Source organism: Eptatretus burgeri, unplaced genomic scaffold (assembly GCF_056783735.1).
Source record: "Eptatretus burgeri isolate ZD-2024b unplaced genomic scaffold, Ebu_testis_v1 Ebu_testis_scaffold_128, whole genome shotgun sequence".
In the NCBI taxonomy this organism is placed as follows: Eukaryota; Metazoa; Chordata; class Myxini; order Myxiniformes; family Myxinidae; genus Eptatretus; species Eptatretus burgeri.
In genome coordinates this window covers 55,880-76,478 of record NW_028222078.1, presented here as the reverse complement: position 1 = coordinate 76,478, position 20,599 = coordinate 55,880, and the positions used below count along the sequence as shown (strand labels likewise).

The 20,599-nt window shown below is 45.0% G+C and overlaps 1 protein-coding gene across 1 annotated transcript; it reads left to right on the top strand.

Moving 5' to 3' along the window:
- Positions 1 to 8,541: 8,541 nt before the first annotated feature.
- Positions 8,542 to 19,757, top strand: LOC147007509 (uncharacterized). The gene is made up of 3 exons (XM_085867010.1): positions 8,542 to 8,901; positions 15,208 to 15,368; positions 19,205 to 19,757. Exons 1-3 carry the CDS (start codon positions 8,833 to 8,835, stop codon positions 19,755 to 19,757), a joined length of 783 nt encoding a protein of 260 aa, XP_085723136.1. The 5' UTR covers positions 8,542 to 8,832.
- The last annotated feature ends 842 nt before the right edge of the window (positions 19,758 to 20,599 follow it).

Here is a 20,599-nt window from a genome sequence, read left to right as displayed (position 1 = left end):
ATAGCGGCCTTTCCGAGGAGAAGTCGGATCAGGAATGATACACGCCCACTTCCGATCCCGTCCAATCAGCAAGCGCGGGGCGGTTTGGCCCCGCCTCAGGCGCGCGTTCGGAGGAGGGAGATACGATATATGCAAATTAGAAGAGTCAGGGGAGACTCAGCGCCCCTTTTGCTCCGTCCAATGCGGCGAGCGTGGCTCCACCCCCGAGCTCGTTCTGATCCAGAGAAATTTGTTGCATATGGGGTTCTCCTGCCCGGACCTATAAAGCGCGGGGCGAATTTGGTCAGTTTTGGGTCAGAGGGAGTTGGAGGCAGAGTCAGAGTTGGAGAAAAGGTCGAGGCAGTCAGAGTCGTCAGTCTGGAGAGGAGCAGTCTGTGGAGCCGTGAGGTCAAATCCGGGGTCTGGAGAGTGGCAGTCTGTCGAGGGTTCGGAGTCTGTCCGGGGAGCTGCAGAGAGGGAAGCCTGGAGGCGCGGTCGAGGTGGTTTGCTGCAGTCAGCTGAGGAGAAGGTGGGGAGGAGAAGTCGAATGAGCTCAGGGTCCAAGGCAAAGGGAAGAGGCCGGCGAGCGGCGACGAGCTCGTGCATTGGAGTCGCTTTCCGTCGCGGGACCCAAGCAAGCCAGCTATCCTCTTTCCCCAGAGCATCAACAATTCTCCCCCTTTTTTCCCCCCGCGCTGAGATAGTGCGAAAAGGGGAGCCCCGTTCCCACCCCACTCCAAGCAGTGTGCCAACGAAACCCGCGAAGGAGCGCGCGGAGTCGGGGGCGCCGCGACATTTGCGGCTCTCATCACACAAGACACGGTTTGGATCCACCCGGTCTCCGCGGCCCACAGGGCCCCTAAAATCTGCCCCCTTGTCTTTGGCCCTTTCCTTTTGCTTTTCAGGTAAATGTGTTGTCGGCAGCCGTCTGTAAAAAGTAAAACTGTTTAAGTGTTGCCGTGTGCACGCGTGAGTCGAAAGTGAAAGTAGATCTGCATTGTTGTGTTTCTTTTGTAACATCTGCTTTTTGGTGCATAATTGTTGTAATTGTATATGTGTGCTCCCTCCGTGTGCCGCGGAATAAATGTGAATTATGTTGAACTGTTTTCCCGTTTAAACCCCGTCTTTTTTCTTTAATTGAATCTCCATCTTGCTTCACGCAAAGGGGTTGGTGAGCTGGAGCTTAATACGCCCGATAATTAAATCGGAACAACGTCGAGGGCCGACGATTACACCGCTCGGTTATCCCGATAAAAATGCCGAGCGGGTTAGCTTCGCAGAGGCCCGTGTCCCGGAAATCGACCTGTATGGCCGAGGTGCGATCGCCCGGTCTCCCCTCCGCGTGGGTACTTAGGTCGGTCGAATTCTGGCTGGAACTGTAACCCCTATCCCCACGCGGGGGAGCAGGTTTACCACGATCGTGGTGAGGCGAGGAAAGGCCCACCCATGACTAGCTCCCGGCGTTAGTCCGAGAGGAGCCACGACAGAATTGTCTGTCCGGTGGGTGACGTGGCCGCGATTCGAGGGATTACGTGGCCGCTCGCCTTGCGCCGGCGGCGCGAGGAAGTCGCAACAATAGCATAAGGAAATGATGAAAGTGAAGAGTGTGACTATACGATGCCCTGTCACTGTCATGATGAGGTTTTCATTAGGTCACTACAAAATATCGTCCCTGTGCTGACAGTCAGAAGATGGAGATGACATGACAATGCCGTAAACACAGAATGATGTAAGAAATCTGTCGAAGATATGGTCGAGAAGATGGGTCTACGTCTGGTACACGAACAGATGCATTTTTTTTAACAAACCCCAGATGCATGTCTCGAGCTCCATTTCTGAACTTCTGTTCTCTGAATCAGAGCCAGCTATACTAATAATATGATAGGTGATCAAAAAACTAAACGTCTGCGACATATCAGAGACTAAAAACAAATATAAAATACTGACCATTACAAAAGTAAAAAATAATTTTTGAGGATCTCGGCCCACACGAAACAGGAACTTGACATTTCAGGTATTTTGGCTCATTCACCCTTCCAGAATTATCACTGTCATGATAATTCATCATCATCATCATCATCATCACATCATCATGCGTCATCATCATCATCACATCATCATCATCACTTCTTTGCTTCACCTTCAGATGATGAATCAATCATCAGAATTATTTAATCCGTTCTGGATGGATCACCGTCAGCGTCCATTTCAACTGGTATTCCTGGGGCAAGCACCTGGGGCAGTTGATGTCCATCAAACCAGATAACTCGATGGTGACCATCAACGATTTCCCATCCTGCAGTTGGAGATTTTGATATGGTGGCCAGGTGGGAACTGCCCCACATTGTAGCCACAAATCCAGTCCTTACACTATGTGGCTGCAACTCAGCTCAGCAAGGCGGGATGCTGCTGCCGTCAATGCTCTTCAGTTTGTCGAACAGTCGCATGGGTCGATTTGCGGTTATACGTGCGATTGACATAAAATCAGTAGTTGTTCGGGCGTCGTCGTCTTTTTGTACCGTACATGAGGCAGACGAACTCCTCGAGGACGGCAAACATTTCATCGTCCGGCTCTTTGTCGCTGAGCGATGAAAAACCCCGAATGAACTTGTCGTGGGCACACATTATATCATACGGCCGTTTCTTCCCTTTCCTTGCGAATGCTGATGTGTAGTCACATCCCGTGAATGCATGCAGGCCAGGCAGAGCTGTGCACACATCCGGACCGATTTGCGCTGCCACATTAGTCATGTTCACGTAGTGTCGATTATCCTTACCGGACGTCCCAACTTCCATCCAAATTGTACGTGTAAATCGATGAACATGGTGAAGAGGAGAATCACCAGTATGTCGGTGTCCGAGGCACGTACTACAATGTCACCATCTTGACAATCAAGGTCAGCCACTGTCAAATGGAAGCACAATCTCGTGTCTGCCTTTGGGTGATTACAGAACAGATCTTGAGTTAATTGTTTCTGCACTCCACCATTCACAACACAATACTTGGCACATTTACCGTTGACACCGAGGGAAAACGATTCTTCCGTCAGAATGTGTCGGTATTGCTCCCCCAGCCCAGTCATGAATTCAGGTAGACCGCTCTTGGAGGAACTCGATTTCAGAGCTTTTTCAATGTTCTTCGGTCTTATCTGGTCCCGGGCCACTGTTAACATAACGTTGCTCTTCGGCTCCTCGTCTTTCCCGTTCGCAGTCATTAATAGAAGGATCCTCGTAAGTGTCAAACGCTATGTCTATACGTTTTGACTGGTGGGAGAAGGTCGCAACGAGGATACCCCGTGACAGACCACCATAAGTCGGGGGTAGGTTTGGTGGTAGGCAGTGAAGGAGAAAATTTCCATCTATCAGATGTACCTTCCACATCAGTCGGATGGCCGTGATCAGGTACTGTTTTCTCCAGCTTGTCGAAAAGGGCGCTCTTTGCTGTATGCACCATTGAACCATCACGCTTACACAGAGACAGCGGCACAGGTGTGAGTGGAAATGTGAAGAGGAATTCGAGGTCCACTTCGGCCTTCACCTCGATGAAGGCTCGTCTTCCGAGTAACTGGCTTGTACATTTCAGTACATTTGTGTTCCATTGAGTTTCTGTGTTTCAGTTTTGTACTTTCTTGTACTTTTGTGTTATTTGTAACTATCTATAGACCCCCCCATCATGACAATGAATGGGCGTCAGCTCAATCAAATTATTTTCCAAGGGCTTTGTGAAGACCCTTAGCCCTTAAGACCCTTCTTATCCGTAAACCCCAGCCAAAAATCGTTCTGAAGTGATGAATTTAGTTGGTGGATGGGTAAAGCAATCTTGTGAGATCAGAACGGGTGTTGGGCACCAATTTGAGATTGAACTCTTAATGAACCTTCAATTAGCCCTTTCTTATCCGTTAACCCCAGGGATTAAAACTTCTTAACAAATGAAATTAAACCCATCTCACACTATGTGTCCAAATACCAAAGGGGCAATTTGGGCGCGATATTTAGTTTGGAAGGGCTTGAAGGGTCTACTTGAAGGATCAAATAATCCTTAACCCCAAGAAAGCCGCACTTAAGAAATCACTTTTTATAAATCGGATGGTCTTCACTGGCTAATGAGATCAACAAACCTTTTGGGCGCAAATATGAGAATGAAGCTCAGTCAGCTCTCTAACGAAATGTACAGCGGCTCAACTCCGATCAATCGTTCCTTCTTCACCAAACGCTGGAGAGAATAATCACCACGCTCGTGTTCATGAATCCCATGGTGGTTTTAAACGGATCATTTTATGGTCATGTGACAAGGCCGCCATCTTTCCCCGTGCTGTCCCTCCACATGCAGTAGATCACTCTCTTCCGAACTACATGATAGTTATTGACTCATGTTCGATAACACAGACAACAAACATGGGGGGAAACGTCACCTTCGTCCACCTTGGGTCGTGGATGTGTTGAGAGAACGAGGTGGTTGGGTGTGATTCTAATATGGAATAGGCAAAGCTGAGAAGCGAACATTGAATTCTTCTTACATTTGCTTCTGACTTTACCTATTACCTCAACATTACCTTCACAACAACAACGACACCGTCAAGAACAAGATCTCATCTGAAAAAATTAATATTACCTCAACATTACCTTCACAACAACAACTGCACCGCCGAGAACAGGATCTCATCTGAAAAAATTAATATTACCTCAACATGACTTCACAACAACAACTACACCGCCGAGAACAGGATCTCATCTAAAAAAAATATATTACCTCAACATTACCTTCACGACAACAACACCGCCTGGAACAGGATCTCATCTAAAAAATAAATATTACCCCAACATTCACTTCACAACGACAACTACACCGCCTAGAACTGGATCTCATCCAAAAAAATTAATATTACCTCAACATTACCTTCACAACAACAACGACACCGTCAAGAACAAGATCTCATCTGAAAGAATTAATATTACCTCAACATTACCTTCACAACAACAACTGCACCACCGAGAACAGGATCTCATCTAAAAAAATAAATATTACCTCAACATGACTTCACAACAACAACGACACCGCCGAGAACAGGATCTCATCTAAAAAAAAAAATATTACCTCAACATTACCTTCACGACAACAACACCGCCTGGAACAGGATCTCATCTAAAAAATAAATATTCCCTCAACATTCACTTCACAACGACAACTACACCGCCTAGAACTGGATCTCATCTAAAAAAATTAATATTACCTCAACATTACCTTCACAACAACAACGACAAGGAAAATTTGACAAGGAAAAAAAGGAAACAACGACAAGGTGGAAATTACAAGGAAAGAAAATGGAAATTCTTGCATTTTTTGTGGGAATTATTGTCTTGAAGTCAAATTTCATTGATATCCTCATGAGCTAATTTGCATAACCTAAATATAGTGTGACGTTTGAGGGGGGGTATGCATTCAAAGGGTAATTAGGATGTTTAATTAGGTATGCCATGCTGTTCGAGTTTACCAGGATCTCGATGTAATAAGTAGCAATTCAGTGGTGATAAGTTGTCTAGTAAATGTTCATTTCTTCAAGGGGGAAATGATAATTGTCACGTAATTAGATAGGGACACGGGATCGGGTAAGTGTGTCTGCGTAAACCCCTTTTAGTAGTCTCTGGAGACTGGCCGTGACGTCACAGGACAGGGCTGCGGATGGCTCCGCCCGTGATCATGATTGGCGGAAGAAGGCGACGGCGGTGGGCCAATAAAAGCGGCTCGATTGGAAGTGACGAGGACGGGAGGATAAAGGTTCTGTTCGGGGTTCGAAAGGAAAAGGAAAAGGAAAAGGAAAAGGAAAAGGAAAAGGAAAAGGAAAAGGAAGAGGAAGAGGAAGAAGATCGGGACAAAAAGATCGTGTTTTTGGTGTGGAGGCTGTTGCGCGGGAAGCGTACTTGTTGTTGTGCTGATTCGATCGTGTTCTTCATCGTGTCTTGGACCCTTGCTGAGCCTCGTGCCTCACCTTGGTTGGCTCTGGGGTTCTGCTGACTCTGAGTACGGGGTCGAACGGCGGGCGGACCTGCCTCCCTCTCCTGCTCGCAATTTGGCGCCAGAACTGGTTCCCTGGCGGCTGTGAGCGGACTTGGGCCAAGACCAGGAGGTCGACAGCACCACGGTTTCTCCCTGCCCCCCTGACGAGGAGCAAGGCCAGCTCGTCCGACGCCGATCCAGGGACTGTTGCGTCCACACCCCGGTCCAGCCTGAGCACCAGAAATAGCTACGTTTTGTGTGTGTGTGTGTGTGTGTGTGTGTGTGTGTGTGTGTGTGTGTGTGTGTGTGTGTGTGTGTGTGTGTGTGTGTGTGTGTGTGTTTGTGTGTGTGTGTGTGTGTGTGTGTGTGTGTGTGTGTGTGTGTGTGTACTTGGCGCCTTAGAGGGTTTGAGATCTGTATATTCATTGGAATGTGTTTTCCCCACGCCCGATCCCACATCACCCCGTCAAATCGCCCCGGATCCCTCTTCTTGCCGAGTCTTGTTATTTCTGGTTAATAATAAAAACAAATAAACATCATCCTTATTATAAATAAACATCATCAACTCAGTGAAAAGTGACTCGTGCCACCTTCCTGCGTCCCGTTTGCGATTGAGCGATTAGAACCGCCATGTTTGGGTTATAAATAAATAAACCGCCTCCATCGTTTCGGCTCATTCTACATTGGCGGGACTGCTCAAGTCCCGCGGACGTCTAATATTTTAATATGTGTAATAAGCTTTCATTTGACACCAATTTTGTGATTTTATGTTTACATTTGACAGAGATATTGACATTTTGCCGATCTTTGTGAGATTCGTCTATTTTTGATTGCTTAGCTTAATCAAGCATCGTGAAAATGAGTTATTTTTCTGGGAACATCCTTTTTCTGATACTTGGGATATATATGAACACTGTGGTATTAGTGAAAAATTGTCACGGGGGGGTGGGGGTAGGGGGTGGGGGGTGCAAAGTAGGTCCCACTGGCCCGCGGCCTATCATGGGTTGTTCCGTCGAACACCGATCGAAGTTTGAGTTGAAGTTCAATTCACCAAGTGATTGGTGACAGTGAACACCACGTGATAGAAAAGGGAACATCATGTGAACACACAGATTTACATCCATGGAGCCGATTTTACTTTTTTATAACATCACAAGTAAATTCATCATCTTGAAACGTCGATAATGTAACATTGTTAATATAATTTAATTTATTTAAATTTCCCCAAAACAAGGCTGAAAACTCCTCCAGGTGTTTGGGTTGTTCAGGTGAAATCCCAAGGATGTGATGAGGAATAAGAGAGTTTATCTTTGTTTGGAAACTTGATCAAAATGTTGGTTTACACAGAGAAACAGTGTATTTCGATCTCTGATTCCGACACTGATTCCACCATCATCAGCAACTCTGAAGGTTCTCGATGTGTTGAAACTGATCAGTGGGATTTGGAATAAACTATTGAGAGATAAAATTAGTGATGGAAACGATTTGGGGGGATTGTGGAGCCGAATCGTTTCGATCCTGATGTGAGTGAATGAGACGAAGATGGAGACGATGGAGGTGTTGGTGAGGATGGAAACACCGGCCGGTCACATGTTCACTCCACATTGATGGGTTTTGTTTTTCAGTTGAGGGTTTAGAAGGGATTTTGTATCCATTGTTAAATCAGTTTAATGTGTTACGACAGCGGAAACGCGACATGGACACGGCACAGGCACGGACACAGCACGGCACGGCAAGGACACTGCACAGGCACGGACGCTGCATGGACTCCATTGACAAAATGGCTGACGACTGCTTTGTCCCTCCTTCACAGGCTGACCAGGTGTCCTGTACATCCCGTTTTACAGGATCATCCCGTTTTAAACTTTCTTGTGACAGCATTTGTGTTTGAGGTCGTGCCGAGTCATGTCCTGCTGTCGTATCGGTGTCCGTGCTGTGTCGATGTCCCACCCCATTGGAGTGGGTGGGCGTGGGGAGTGGTGCTCGGGGAGATGTAGGATGTGGTGGGTATTTTGGGGTTGATAGTTGGTGGGCGATTGTAAGGGGATGGTGGAGAGAAGGGGGGTGTTTGGGGTGTTGGGAGGTAGAGTGGGGGCGATGGTTGATGGAGGGTTGTGGGGGATGTTGTAGGGGAGTGATCATCTGTGTACATGTGCTGGTAGCTGGGTGGAGATGGTGTTCGGGTTTTGAGCGATGGCTGTTTCTTCCGCCTTATCGTGGAGATGGCGTCCTCTCTCATTTGTGGTGGATAACCAGAACGTTTCGCCATCTCTGTTGATTCATAACAGTTCTCTTTACCCTTTTCTGACCACAAAAGTGAACATTTTGAGGCCCGATCCACACTTGGGTATTTCGGACAAACCTCTTCCAATTTCTGGCAAACCTTGGGTGTTTCCACCATTGGTGGAGCATGAAACTATCTCGGTTTGTATTCCGTACTGTGCAAGCACCAAGGACTCATCGACTCGGCATTTTTGTGAAAAATATAATTTATTCGACGTTTGAGTGAAATCGTACCACGATGAAACCCGTATTCAATGTGAAACGGATCTCGCAGTGTACTTCCATGTGTGACGTCACGGCTCAGTTTGAAGATGGATAAAATTTCGACTTTTATTGCAAAAGTACCTTCTTTATTAATCATAAATCGGAAAAAGACACATCATATCTATTTTGTGGATTATCAAAGGATAGATAAGAGAGGCAAGGCGTTCTGAGCGTTAAAAAGCAATGTGAACGAGGGAAAGGGGGCGTGGCTACAGTCCATTGTGACGTCACAATGAGAATTCCAACAATAGGGAACTCTAATACAGAGCGGTGTGTTAAATCTTCAGTTCGTGGATAGCCGTGCACCAGCCATGTTGTTTCCCATCGCGCTGTTCGTGCTCACCATCCTCGGAAGTGAAGCGTCCCGTCCATCACAACAGGTAAGGGGGGATTGTGAGAAATAACATATTGTACTCGGGGAAGGTACACAACACCATGGGAGTCCCTTTCTTTGTAGTTTTGGAAATGATGCCTGCACGGAGGATTTAAAATGGGGGGTTGGTGTGTGAGTGAGGGGTGTGTGTGAGGGTGTCAGCAATGCCAACCCTCCCGATTTCATCGGGAGGCTTCCGAAAATTCACCCAAACTCCCGCCCTTACGATCACTATCCTTATCCTCCCGAAATTTTGATATTTTTGCACTGTTCACTAATCAGAATGTACTAGTATGAGAATTGAATGAAAAGCATCGTCTGCTACGTGGAGCATGTGGTAACTCCATAACGTTCGCTGCTACCAAATTGTACGTAAAAAATTGCAAATTCAAATGAGGAGCAGCGAAACATTGGGTCTGGATCTCGCTTATGCGATCATGCACTGAGATTTCGTGCATGCGGTATGTGTGCAATACAGTGCATGCGGTATGTATGCACAGTGTATATGCATGCGATACGCTCACTGCATGCAGCTGGGCCCGTACCAGCCCGGCGGTCGCGACCACCGTGCGGTGTTTAACAGCCGCTAGAGTTCTACGAGTCGCGCTGCAGCTGTGGAACATCGACTTCGAAGTTACCGATGCTTCAAGCCCTCGATGTTGATTACGAAATGGCAGAAAAGAAGCTTACGAAGACCAAGAAATGGTCTCAGAAGTACAAGACCGAATACAGTCTCCAATACCCGTGTATTCGAAAGTCTGAAAGAGGAATTCATCATGCGTATTGTACAGTATGCAGCGTTGATATTTCAGTTGAGCACGGAGGTCGCGATGATATTCGGAAGCACGTTGGAAGCAAACGGCACACAGACATTGCAAAGGAGAGATCTTCGAGCACGAGTACTGGTACACTTCTGAATTATTTCACCAAACAAGGGACAAGCGAGGAAGAGGATGTTACCCGAGCGGAACTTCTCTTTAGTGGATTTATTGTGGAACATAACTTGCCCATATCAGTCTCAGATCATGCTGGACCTCTATTTCAAAAGATGTTTCCAGATTCAAAAGTTGCTTCAAAGTATGGATGTGCAAGAACAAAAACTTGCAAGATGTGCAAGATGTGCAAGATGTGCAAGAACAAAAAAAAAAAAAAAAAAAAAGAACAAGAACAAAAGAAAAAAAAAAAAAAAAAAAAAAAAGAACAAGAACAAAGAAGAAAAAAAGAACACTGGTCAACAATTTTTTACTTTCTGAATGTTGTCTAGATTTCTACAAGTGAATTGGGGTATTCTGGCACTGCTGAATCAGGAAATGGCATCCGTTTCTCTCCATCAGGTCAGGTTTTTGTGCTAAGTTGATTTGAAAAAATCAGATCTTGTGACAAAATCAATTACATTTTTGTGGCATTATCAGCTGATTTTTGTCAACACATATCATCCTAAACATGTTTTTAAGAAAAAAAAAATGTTTTGCCAACAACATTTATTGATTACATGATAGAAACATCGATTACTGTCATCTGAATGGTGGGCATTGATAAAGGTAAGTACAAGTAAATTGCATGTTGCGTCACCACTGTTAAAACTTCAGTGCTTGAACTTCCGTTTCTTCGAACTCCTGGAATGTTCAGCGGCAGGGAGGTCTCTCTTCAGATTCCAACAGTAGTCAGCCATCATGACTGCGTCCCAGCGACCCTGATACCTGGTCTCCATCTCCTTCATGTCCTGATGGAATCTCTCCCCCTGCTCGTCACTCATTGAACCCAGGTTCTCAGGAAACCGGTTCATATGTGAAAATAGGTAGTGCATCTTGATGCTCATGTTGCAACCCAGGTTTCTGAAAGCAGTCAGCATGTTGTTGACAAGTTCTGCGTAGTTTCTGGCCTTATTGTTGCCAAGAAAGTTCTTCACTACCAAAACAAATGTCTTCCACGCTTCCAGTTCCACTTCCTTCATTGAGTTTTGAACTCTGGATCTCTGATGAGCTGACGGATCTGAGAACCATCAAAGATGCCAACTTTCAACTTCTCCATGGTCAATCCTGGAAAAGCCTAGCACAAGTAAGTGAAGCAGTCACCATCTTTGTCCAGAGCCTTGGTGAACTGCTTGATTAAGCCGAGCTTGATGTGCAGCGGTGGGAAGAGTATTCTGTCTCTGTCCACCAGAGGGTCGTTGATGACGTTCCTTTCTTTGCATGGCACCAATTCCTCCCGCACAGGCCAGTCCTTCTTCGTGTAATGCTGAGCACGGTCCCTACTATCCCACATGCACAGAAAACATGGGTACTTGGTGAAGCCAGACTGTTGTCCCAACAAAAAGTTCACCATCTTCAGGTCAACACAAATAAACCACTTATGCTGATCATAACCAATTTTCTCCAGCACGTACTTCACCGCTTCATACTTCTCCTTCAGTGTAGTCGAGTGAGCGATGGGTACAGAGGCAAACTGGTTGTCGTTGTGTAGCAGAACACATTTCAGTGATCGCTTGCTGCTGTCAATGAACAGTCTCCAATCTTTGGGTTCGTACTGTGGCACTCCAAGCTTGAGCAGAAGCGCATGTCATAAATTGGCGCATGTAGGTATTGTACATTCTTCAGAGTTCGTTATTTCAAGAAATACAACTTTTTTGTATCACATTATTACAAAATCTGCCCCATTAACTTTAGTTTTGATCCACGAACTTTATGCTTTGCCTCACCAATTTTTGGAAGATTTTGAGGTTTTATGACTTCAAACTGATCCCTTTTCGACATAATCACCCAGAACTATCGTACCTGAATACTTCTTGTCATTAAAATAATTATTTCCAATCAAAACAATTATTTGACATGACATTTACCCTCACCAACTTCTTCTAAAATGCTCCACACATGCGTACATGTGAACAAAAATGTAAAAAACGACATGTGGCCATATCTCAAAAACTTGACCTGATTGAACAAAACTAATGTGAGTTTTGGATTCAGCGCATCAGATTCGTCCTAAATCAGCTTAAAAATGCAGACAACAAATTTGTTGTTGACCAGTGTAATTGGTGAGTTGTCAAATGTTACTGCTTCATCTATTGCCGATATTGCTAGACTAGCTCCATTTAGCCTAGCTCCAGACGGTAGCAATGACAGTGGTGAGGCCCAGCTATATCCTGTCCTGATTTCGTACTATGACAACAGTGCTGGGATTGTGAAGCAAGGTTTGCTAAGTTTGCCTGCGTGCAAACAAGATTCCACTGGAGAAAACATTTTCAAACTGCTTGATCATGAGTTCAGTGACAGGAAAATTCCGTGGGGAAATTGTGTTTCCTTTTGTGCTGATAATGCCTCTGTCATGGTGGGCAAGCACAAAGGAGTCGCTGCTTATATCCACAAACAAAATCCAGAGTGCTACATCATGGGATGCCCTTGCCATATGATGCACAATACGGCCAAGAAGGCGGCTCAGGCCTTCCCCATTGAATTAGATGACTTTCTCATCGATATTTACTACTACTTGGACAAAAGTAGTAAACGCGTCAAAGGAGTGAAAGCACTGCAAGAACTCTGTGATGCCCCGACACACAAGATTCTGAAGCATGTCGCAACAAGGTGGCTGTCCCTTGGTCAGTGCCTAGACAGGCTGATTGAACAGTGGGAGCCACTTCGCCTCTTCTTCAAAGAAGAAGTACGAAGAAAAATGCAACCAACTGTAGCCAAGACTCTAACAACGAGCAAGAAGGACGGCACTGTATCTACTGCCAGTACTGGCACTGCAGGATCAAGCACTAGTGGAGCAGCATTCACCACTACCACTGCAGTATCTGCTGCGAAGAAGACAGCAGGGACAGCACCAAAACCAATGCTGAGAGCAGGGAGCATCACCGGCCCTTCATCACGTTCATCTACAAAGCAGATTCCTTCAGAGTCGAGAAAGACTGTGATAGTCCCATCTACAGGCAAAGAAGGACCCAAGTTAAGTTCTGCTTTTGCCAAATCACTTGATAGAAGCTCAGCAAAACCTTCGAATCAGAGGTCTTCTTCCTTGGCTGCACCTACCTCAAGCTCTCTCCTCAAACGTAAAATTGGATCTGGTACTACGAGTCTGACCTCTTCTGCTGGCAGTAAACGCAAGTGTGATCGCCCTGCGGCTAAGTGTACTACGAGTTCTACAACTAAAAGCGCATCTTCCTCAAACACTGTGCAGGAATCTAGAGAAAAACATGTCAACAGGATGTTCTTGTCTCCACAAACAAAACTCTATTGTTTCTTCCTTCGATATGCTAACAAGCTTTTTGAGAAGGGGAATCTTCTGCTCCAAAGAGACGAACCCTGTATTCATCTCCTGCACGGAGAATTGAATGGTCTTCTGCAAGATATCTTCGTATGGTTTTTGAAACCATCGGTGTCATCGGTTGCTCTGGTAAATGTACCCTTCTCTGACAGAAATCATCAGAAGAATGATGAGGACCTCATGATTGGGAACGATGCCAAACTGTATATAAGGGAACAAAGGAGTCTCAAGAAATCCACCTTCACTCTGAGTGAGTCAGACATCCAAGGTTTCTTCAGTGCAGTTCGCTCATATTATGTGAAAGCCTGCAATTACATCTTCAAAACCTGGCCGCTAGATGATGAATTAGCCAAGCATGCTCAGGTGCTGGATGTTAAGCTACACCAAGAAGTGGGGTTTGACTGTGTGGAGTTTTCATCAAGAAATTCCCCTGTCTGTTCAGTGGCGGTGATAGTGACATAGACAGTCTTGAGAGTGAATTCGCTCACTACCAGGCAGACGCCTCCATAGCTACAATTGCTACTGAGACAGTGAGAGTGGATGAGCAGTGGCATCGGATTTCACAGCTCACAGATCCCTGCACTGGTGCCAAGAAGTATCCTAATTTGAGCAAAGTGATGAAGGGAATCTTGGTCATTCCTCATTCGAACGCATCATGTGAGCGGGCACTCAGTCTTGTACGGAAGAATCATACTGAATTTCGTCCCAATTTGAGTGTCAAAACCCTGGAAGCTCTCTTAATTGAAAAACTAGCTCATAACACCCCTTGCTACCAGAGAGAATACAGCAAAGACATAATCAGAAGGGCTAAAAGAGCCACACAGCTGTCACTCAGCAAAGCTGCCATGGAAAAAGCAAGCAGCAGTAGTACCAGCCAGTAAGGTAAGAAAAATATTGCTTCTTTTGTGCTTTTTGTTAATCTTTGATTATCCCCTAACTTATTAATATTAACATACATCTAACATTAAAAGTGCACAATTTTCCCCTTTTTTGTTCAAAAAGTGGGAATTCTTAACATGTTAAATGCTCCAAAATAGGGCTCAGAGGGCACTAGAGAGCGTCTAGAACCCCAGAGCTTCCAGGGCCCTAAGGCGGGCCCTGGACCCCGCCGCAAGGGTCGAGCGCTCCGCGCTCGAGATGTGCGCTTCGCGCACATTATTTGGTGTCGGTTGAAAATCCTCCCTAATTCTGATTTCCAAAAGTTGGCATCTCTGGGGTGTACGTGTGTGTGTTTGTGTGTGTGTTCAAAAGCATAGCATATTCTCTCTGCTGATTCTCCCACTCCCACCCCCCCGCCCCCCCCCCCTCTGTGGTGGCTATCTTCATATGTGTCTGGCCAACGGTTATGTACGTGCATAATTTATGCTCCACAGCACGTGTGCTTTCCCTTCCCCTCATCTCACCCTGCCTTCCCTTCCCCTCACCCCTCCTCTCCCTCCCTCCTTGCTCCCCCTCCACCCACCGCTCTCCCCCTATTTTTGGTCCTCCTCATTGTATTCCCATCAGCGAAGGGACAGGTAGTATTTTACAATGGAATCCCTTGTATAATCTTCCTTGTCTGCCCTTAAAATCGTTGTTGCGACTCCTTTTGTAACGTTAAAATCGTCGTTGCGACTATTGTTGCCGTTCTCGGAACCGTGCGCATACAACATGCAGGTGTCCCAAGTCAGTTATGCCGTGATGATGTGTTGAGGAACAAGAGAGTTTATCTTTGGTAAGAAACTGCAGGTTAACTTTCCCCCCACCAAGCAAACTTGGAATTTGTCCCTTCAGAGCAAGTGTTCCTTCCTGGTCGTGTCGATGGAGGAATAGTCACAGCATTACTTCCCAAATTCCCAAATTATTTCCCAAATCCTTGTGCAAACATCGTACAAATGATAAACTCTCGAACATTCCCCAAGCCATTGTGTTTGTATTCTAAAAAAATTCAAGATCATGTTGTTGCTTTGTCATGAACTTTTGGCACTTGTAAAATAATTGTAAAAACATTTAGTTCAATTTAAAATGAAATAAACATTCCTCCTACCCCCGCCCTTGTCTATCTCCATAGGTTATCGAGAATAATGCTGCTGAGGATGGAGGGATGTCTGTGGTTCGTGACGTCACGTTTGTCACAATTTCCTTCCTTTTGTTTTATGTTTTAATCACATTTGATCCATCACGTTGGTTCAACAAGAGGGGGAGCCCCAAAAGAAAGCTCTGCATTCACTGGTAAAGAACACAAGTGACTTATTCATCAATATTTATCAAGTCTTCATCCACGAGGGAACAAGATCACTCTGATATTTGAAGATGCTATGTTGTGTTCGATGTTATGTTGGATTATAAGGACTTGAATGTTTTTTGCTCAATATGGAATATGTTGTTTTATTACTGGAGATGACAAGGTGTCCAAAATCCATTGGTGACATTGTTTTTCATCCAATATTTTGGGGCCATCTTGGATTTCAAAATGGCCACCATGTTCCACCAAATTTCTTCATAACTCGGGCTGTGAATATCATATGAAGTCTGTTTTGGTGGCAATACCCACATTTATCATGCCAAGAAGTTAAAACACACAATTTTAATTTTCTTGATGTTATGGATGGTGACCATCTTGGATTTCAAAATGGCTGTGATAAACAAACCCACTTTTGCTCTTTTAATCAAAGTTAAACTTGGTGTAAAAACCTCATTGGTCATTTACAGGTGGGGTATAACTTCGGTTAGCCTTCACTTTGGTAAATTGTTTGTAATTATAGTTGTGTATTCAGTAACCTGTGTGTCAAAAAACCTGGGAAAGTTTCAGAAAGTCTGCCTTGGAATTCATGAAAAATCTGCACTTCTGCAGTCCAGCAATGTCGATACACTGCCCCTCATCAACGTGGACTTGAAGAACACTGAAGAACTCGGTCTGTGGCAATAAATACAACACTCACTGGACGCTGGATGATTGGTTCCCTGTTTTCAATTGATTTGGCTTTACAACATGGACGCTGAATGTACTTTTCCCAGTTTTTGTGCAGCGGGACGTGTGGTGGTTCAAAATGTCACGAGACTGTCAATCCCCAGAAGACAGCACGTCCGCAAGCCTAACTTTCCAGGCATCATATCTACTGCTGTTCACAATTTCTTGGATTGTTTTCTCCCATGTTACCAGGAATTGGCCCTTCCAGAGTTTTTCATGTACTTTTGAGTTTTCCTCACCTTTGGTTGGTTGACAAAATACACATTTTGATTGACAAACACTGTACTGCTCAAACGAGTCTGCTTTTTAGATTCTGAAGCACTGGGTTGTCCTCTTTGTCAGTAAAGTTGTGTCTTATGAAGGAACAGCATGTTTGCTCCTTCTTCTTTCATCTCCATCCAGGTGACTCGGTTTTTTTATGTCAATCTCTGTGTCAAGTAGCTTTCTTAGCTTGAAGCTGGTTTGCTGTAATTCCAGCAGCCTTTGTCCAACTCACACAAATTCTGGATTGTCATAATCTGCCTCTTTCTCGACACACTTTAGAAAAGTTTCAAATGCTGATTCCTTGAAGGTTCTGAATTGAGTATGAACAAGCTTTTCACAACTACCTCTCTGGCAATGCAAGCAGAGTTTAAAATATGTTGTTGATTTGGTGAACGGGAGCTCTTTGGGAGATCCCATCATCTCTTTGGGAGATGCCATCATCTCATGAAACATGAGAAGTTGATGATTATTCAAGTGAAAGAACAATGAGATTTTTGTTTTTGTAATAACAATCTGGCTGAAATAATGAAGGATAACCAGACATGGATAGATTCCGCATGATGATTTCCTTTCTATTCAGATTGATTTTATTATTAAATGTGTTTACAGTACATTTCCCAATTCACCAAATGGTCGTTCCTTATTGTCCTCCATATTTTGTTAAATTTTAACAAACAGTTTCCTCAAAGCTCTTTATATTTACTGAGTGACAGTTTTTCTTGCAGCTCTTTCTATGATAATTTGATCCACAGTGAATATTCTAAAAAGTCCATTTTCTGTGATCTTCGTCTATGATGTACAAGTGAAGTAATTTAATTTTTTATATCCAGTACCTGATGATATTGTTACAGTTGTAGTAACCATACGCATACAACATACAGGTGTCCCAATCAGTTATGCCGTTAAGTATATGTGTCGACAGAATCCCTCCTTGTGTGTAGTGGGATCGAAGGGGTGCGTTGCGATGTTTTTCAGTTGGGGTAATAAATCTTTGTATCCCATCCTCTATTGCGATCCATGGTACCCGAGTGCTTGAAGCCTTCGGTTCGCTGGTAACAACGTACCACGATCCACCTGTTGTCCCTGGAGTCTCGTTTTTCCGAGACAGAATCTTCACTGTCGCAGTTCATAGTCGGCTTCGCCAAACGCTCCCACTCTTTCTTGACGAGTCCACACGCGTGGAGTGGGCGGGCCTCGCCGGTGCCTGGCTGAGGCCCTGCCCAGAAATGGCGGACCCATGGGAGCCCCGTCCAATCAGGGCGGACAGTGACGTCAGTTTTGACCAAGAACCCACTGAAGGAGGTCTATAAACCAGAACATCATCCTCAGTCTTGAGTTCTTTGGGGGTCGTTCGTTCTGTGCTTGGAGGCTGGAGTTGGTTGGAAAACGAAGGGGTTCCCGTTGCTTGGCTCCGCTCACGTCTCGCCCCGACGGCCCGACTCTTGGTCCCGGCCCACTCGAGCTCCTCCATGGACCCGAACTCCAGACGGGCGGCTGTGGACCTGACTGCACGACTGTTGGCAGGTGCTGCACCATGGAGCATTCCTTTCCCCGAGATTCAGGTACTCGAAAGAACTGCGACTTCAGCCCACCTCCCGCCTTGGCTGCAAAAGGCCTTTGCCCTCAACTGGTATTATTTTGTCTGAGTGTGTGTCTGAGTGTGTGTCTGAGTGTGTGGCACCAGTCGAATAAGTTGAAACTGTATTCGTGTTTTCGGTCATTGTAAATCTTGCCTGTATAATTACCGTGTAAGTCTGTTCTGTGTCTGCTTTGTAAGTTGCTGTAAATTGTTGCACTACATCTTCTTTCTTTCCCCTGCATTACACCCCAATAAACCTTTTTCTGTGCCACATAAATTTCCTCGTTTATTATAAATAATTTATTGCAGAAATGTTCCCAGTTCGTTTTCGTCTTTTCCTTCATTGGGCCAGCATGGTTCGGGTCTGAGTTTTTTAGTCGGGTCTTTGTTCCCATTAAGCTGTTCATCCGAGCCGGCACGGCTTTGGCAGTTCCGCTTGACTGCACCCAAACCGGAGTTGGTAGTCGGTCGTTGGAACTCTACCGCAGTCGGTCGAGTGACCCGGTTCGAGCAAGATGTGCCGAGGGCGTGATTACCCTGTAGACGACACCGCTTGGTTAATTAAGTAAATTGGTTCCAGAGAAAAAGAACCTACGCTACGCGGTGGAGGTATCGGCGTCCACGGTTGGTTAAGCGACCTGCCGCCTCACGGAGTTATCCATGAGCGACGGCCTCCAATTCCGGAGAGTCCGCTGGGAATTGACGTAACTCCCCACACCGAGCGGTCATTCTTGCCACCAATCCCCGGCCCGCAACAATATGAATGATGTCCCACGCATGTTGCACAAGTTTATTGTGAATATAAACTAAAACTCACCTCCTTCGTGTTTATTTCCAAGGAATAGTTTGTTGGTCAATGTCAAAGTTGTGGGACAAAGTACTTCTGAAATGGATATTTTATAATCCAAATGACGCCATTAAAAAATGCTGCCAATGGAATTCCAGCGAAGTCAGACATAATTTCCAAAAAAAGTCACAATTTCCTTCTTTCGCAAAACAAATGTTGAAGTTCATAACATCCTCCACCATTACATGAAATTCTTCAAATAATCAAGTGTGATTCATCATTCCACACCGTTCCTTTGGACATTGTTTAAGTTACATCTGTATGTTCCATATTCCGGATCCTCCAGAACTGTAACACTCGTGGAACATGTTTGTTTCTGTTTTACAAAACCATGTGTTCCATACTTTTCATGTGATGTAATACTTCATTTTACCTTGAACTGATAATGTTTGTTTGTTTTGTTGCAGTTTACGATGTCGATGTAAAGTGAAAAGAAAAAATGAATCAAAAGACGATCCACCATTGGGAATGGAGATTCGGGAAACCGAACACCTTGAAATTCAGAAAGGAGAGGGAAAGGAGGTTCTGAAAATTCCTGAAAAAATGGAGTTCAGAGCAAAACAGAACATTGTCGACAAAGCAGAAAAGGAAGAGGAATATGAAAAAGAGAAACAAAAGGTTTTACGAGGAGAGGAAGAAAAGCTTCAGGAATATGAGGCTCAGTTGGTCGAAACCGAAAGAAATCTCTTACAAAGAGAGAAGTTTGTGCAGCAAATGGAACATGAGTTGATGGAAAAGGATGTGCAACGGAAATTGGAAAAAGAATTATGGATAAAGGAGGAAGAGGACCGGAAGAGAGGAGAGGAGGAACAGCAGAGGCAGAAAAATGAAGAAGAGCAGAGAAAAATGAATGAACAGGAGAGGAAAAATGAAGAAAAGCTCAGGATGAGAAAGAAAGAAGAATCCACACGAGCGAAAGAAGCGATTCCAAGTCCGAATGTGGGAAAAACGCAAAAATAAAGAACTTGATCAGAAAATGCTGTTTGTAGAACACAGAATGTTCGAGATTGATAACTGGAAGAAACGAGTGCAGCAGCGGGAGCGATACCTGCAGATCAGTCAAGAACAGGAGATGGAGCGACAAGGTGTGTTTGAAGTATTCATGAATGGGAAAGATGAGGAGATAAAGAAACGGCAGCTTCGTATGCACCAACAAGGAGAGGAGTTTAAAGATGGAGAGTACCGGCTGCTTAAATTGGACGAAGAGACTCGTGTTAGAGAGAGAGAGCACCGGGAAGAACAAAAACAACGTGAAATTAGATGGAAACTGAAAGAGTTCATGTTAATGGTACGAGAACGAGAGATGAGGGATAGGAAAAATAACGTGGAGTTAAGGGAGAAGGAGGTCTTGGAAAGAGAGAACAAAGTACAAAATGCAGGAAAGCTTGATGAGAAAAACGAGGAAGAAGTGCTTGGAACGAATGATGGGCTGGAGCAGCAACAGCAGCAACAGGACAATGTTGATTTGCTGCCGACGACTGAACCGAAGCCTCAGAATGATGATGGGCTGGAGAAACGACAACTTTACAGTGTTGCCCTCCAACAACAACCAAAGCCTCACTGTGCAAGCAGGTTACATCATCAGAAACAGCACGATGTTCCTCGACTGCCGCCCAAACGGGAGACCCACCATTCTTCTCAGTCTGAGTTTCTCAAGGATGAACCAGCGGAAATTGAAAGGCGCAAAAACAACCTCGTGTTCCGTGGAGTGAAGGAGGGAAAAGGTGAACATGACAAGGAGGCTGTGGCAAAATTAATAAAAGCCATGAACCTGGAGATCGAACCTGAACGGACTTTCCGCA

Bases quoted from the DNA above. Each gene is read 5' to 3' on its own strand.
- LOC147007509 (XM_085867010.1), top strand. From the start codon at position 8,833: ATGTTGTTTCCCATCGCGCTGTTCGTGCTCACCATCCTCGGAAGTGAA. The intron at 8,902-15,207 runs GTAAGGGGGGAT...CTATCTCCATAG, and splicing joins CGTCCCGTCCATCACAACAG to GTTATCGAGAATAATGCTGC. The intron at 15,369-19,204 runs GTAAAGAACACA...GTTTTGTTGCAG, and splicing joins AGAAAGCTCTGCATTCACTG to TTTACGATGTCGATGTAAAG.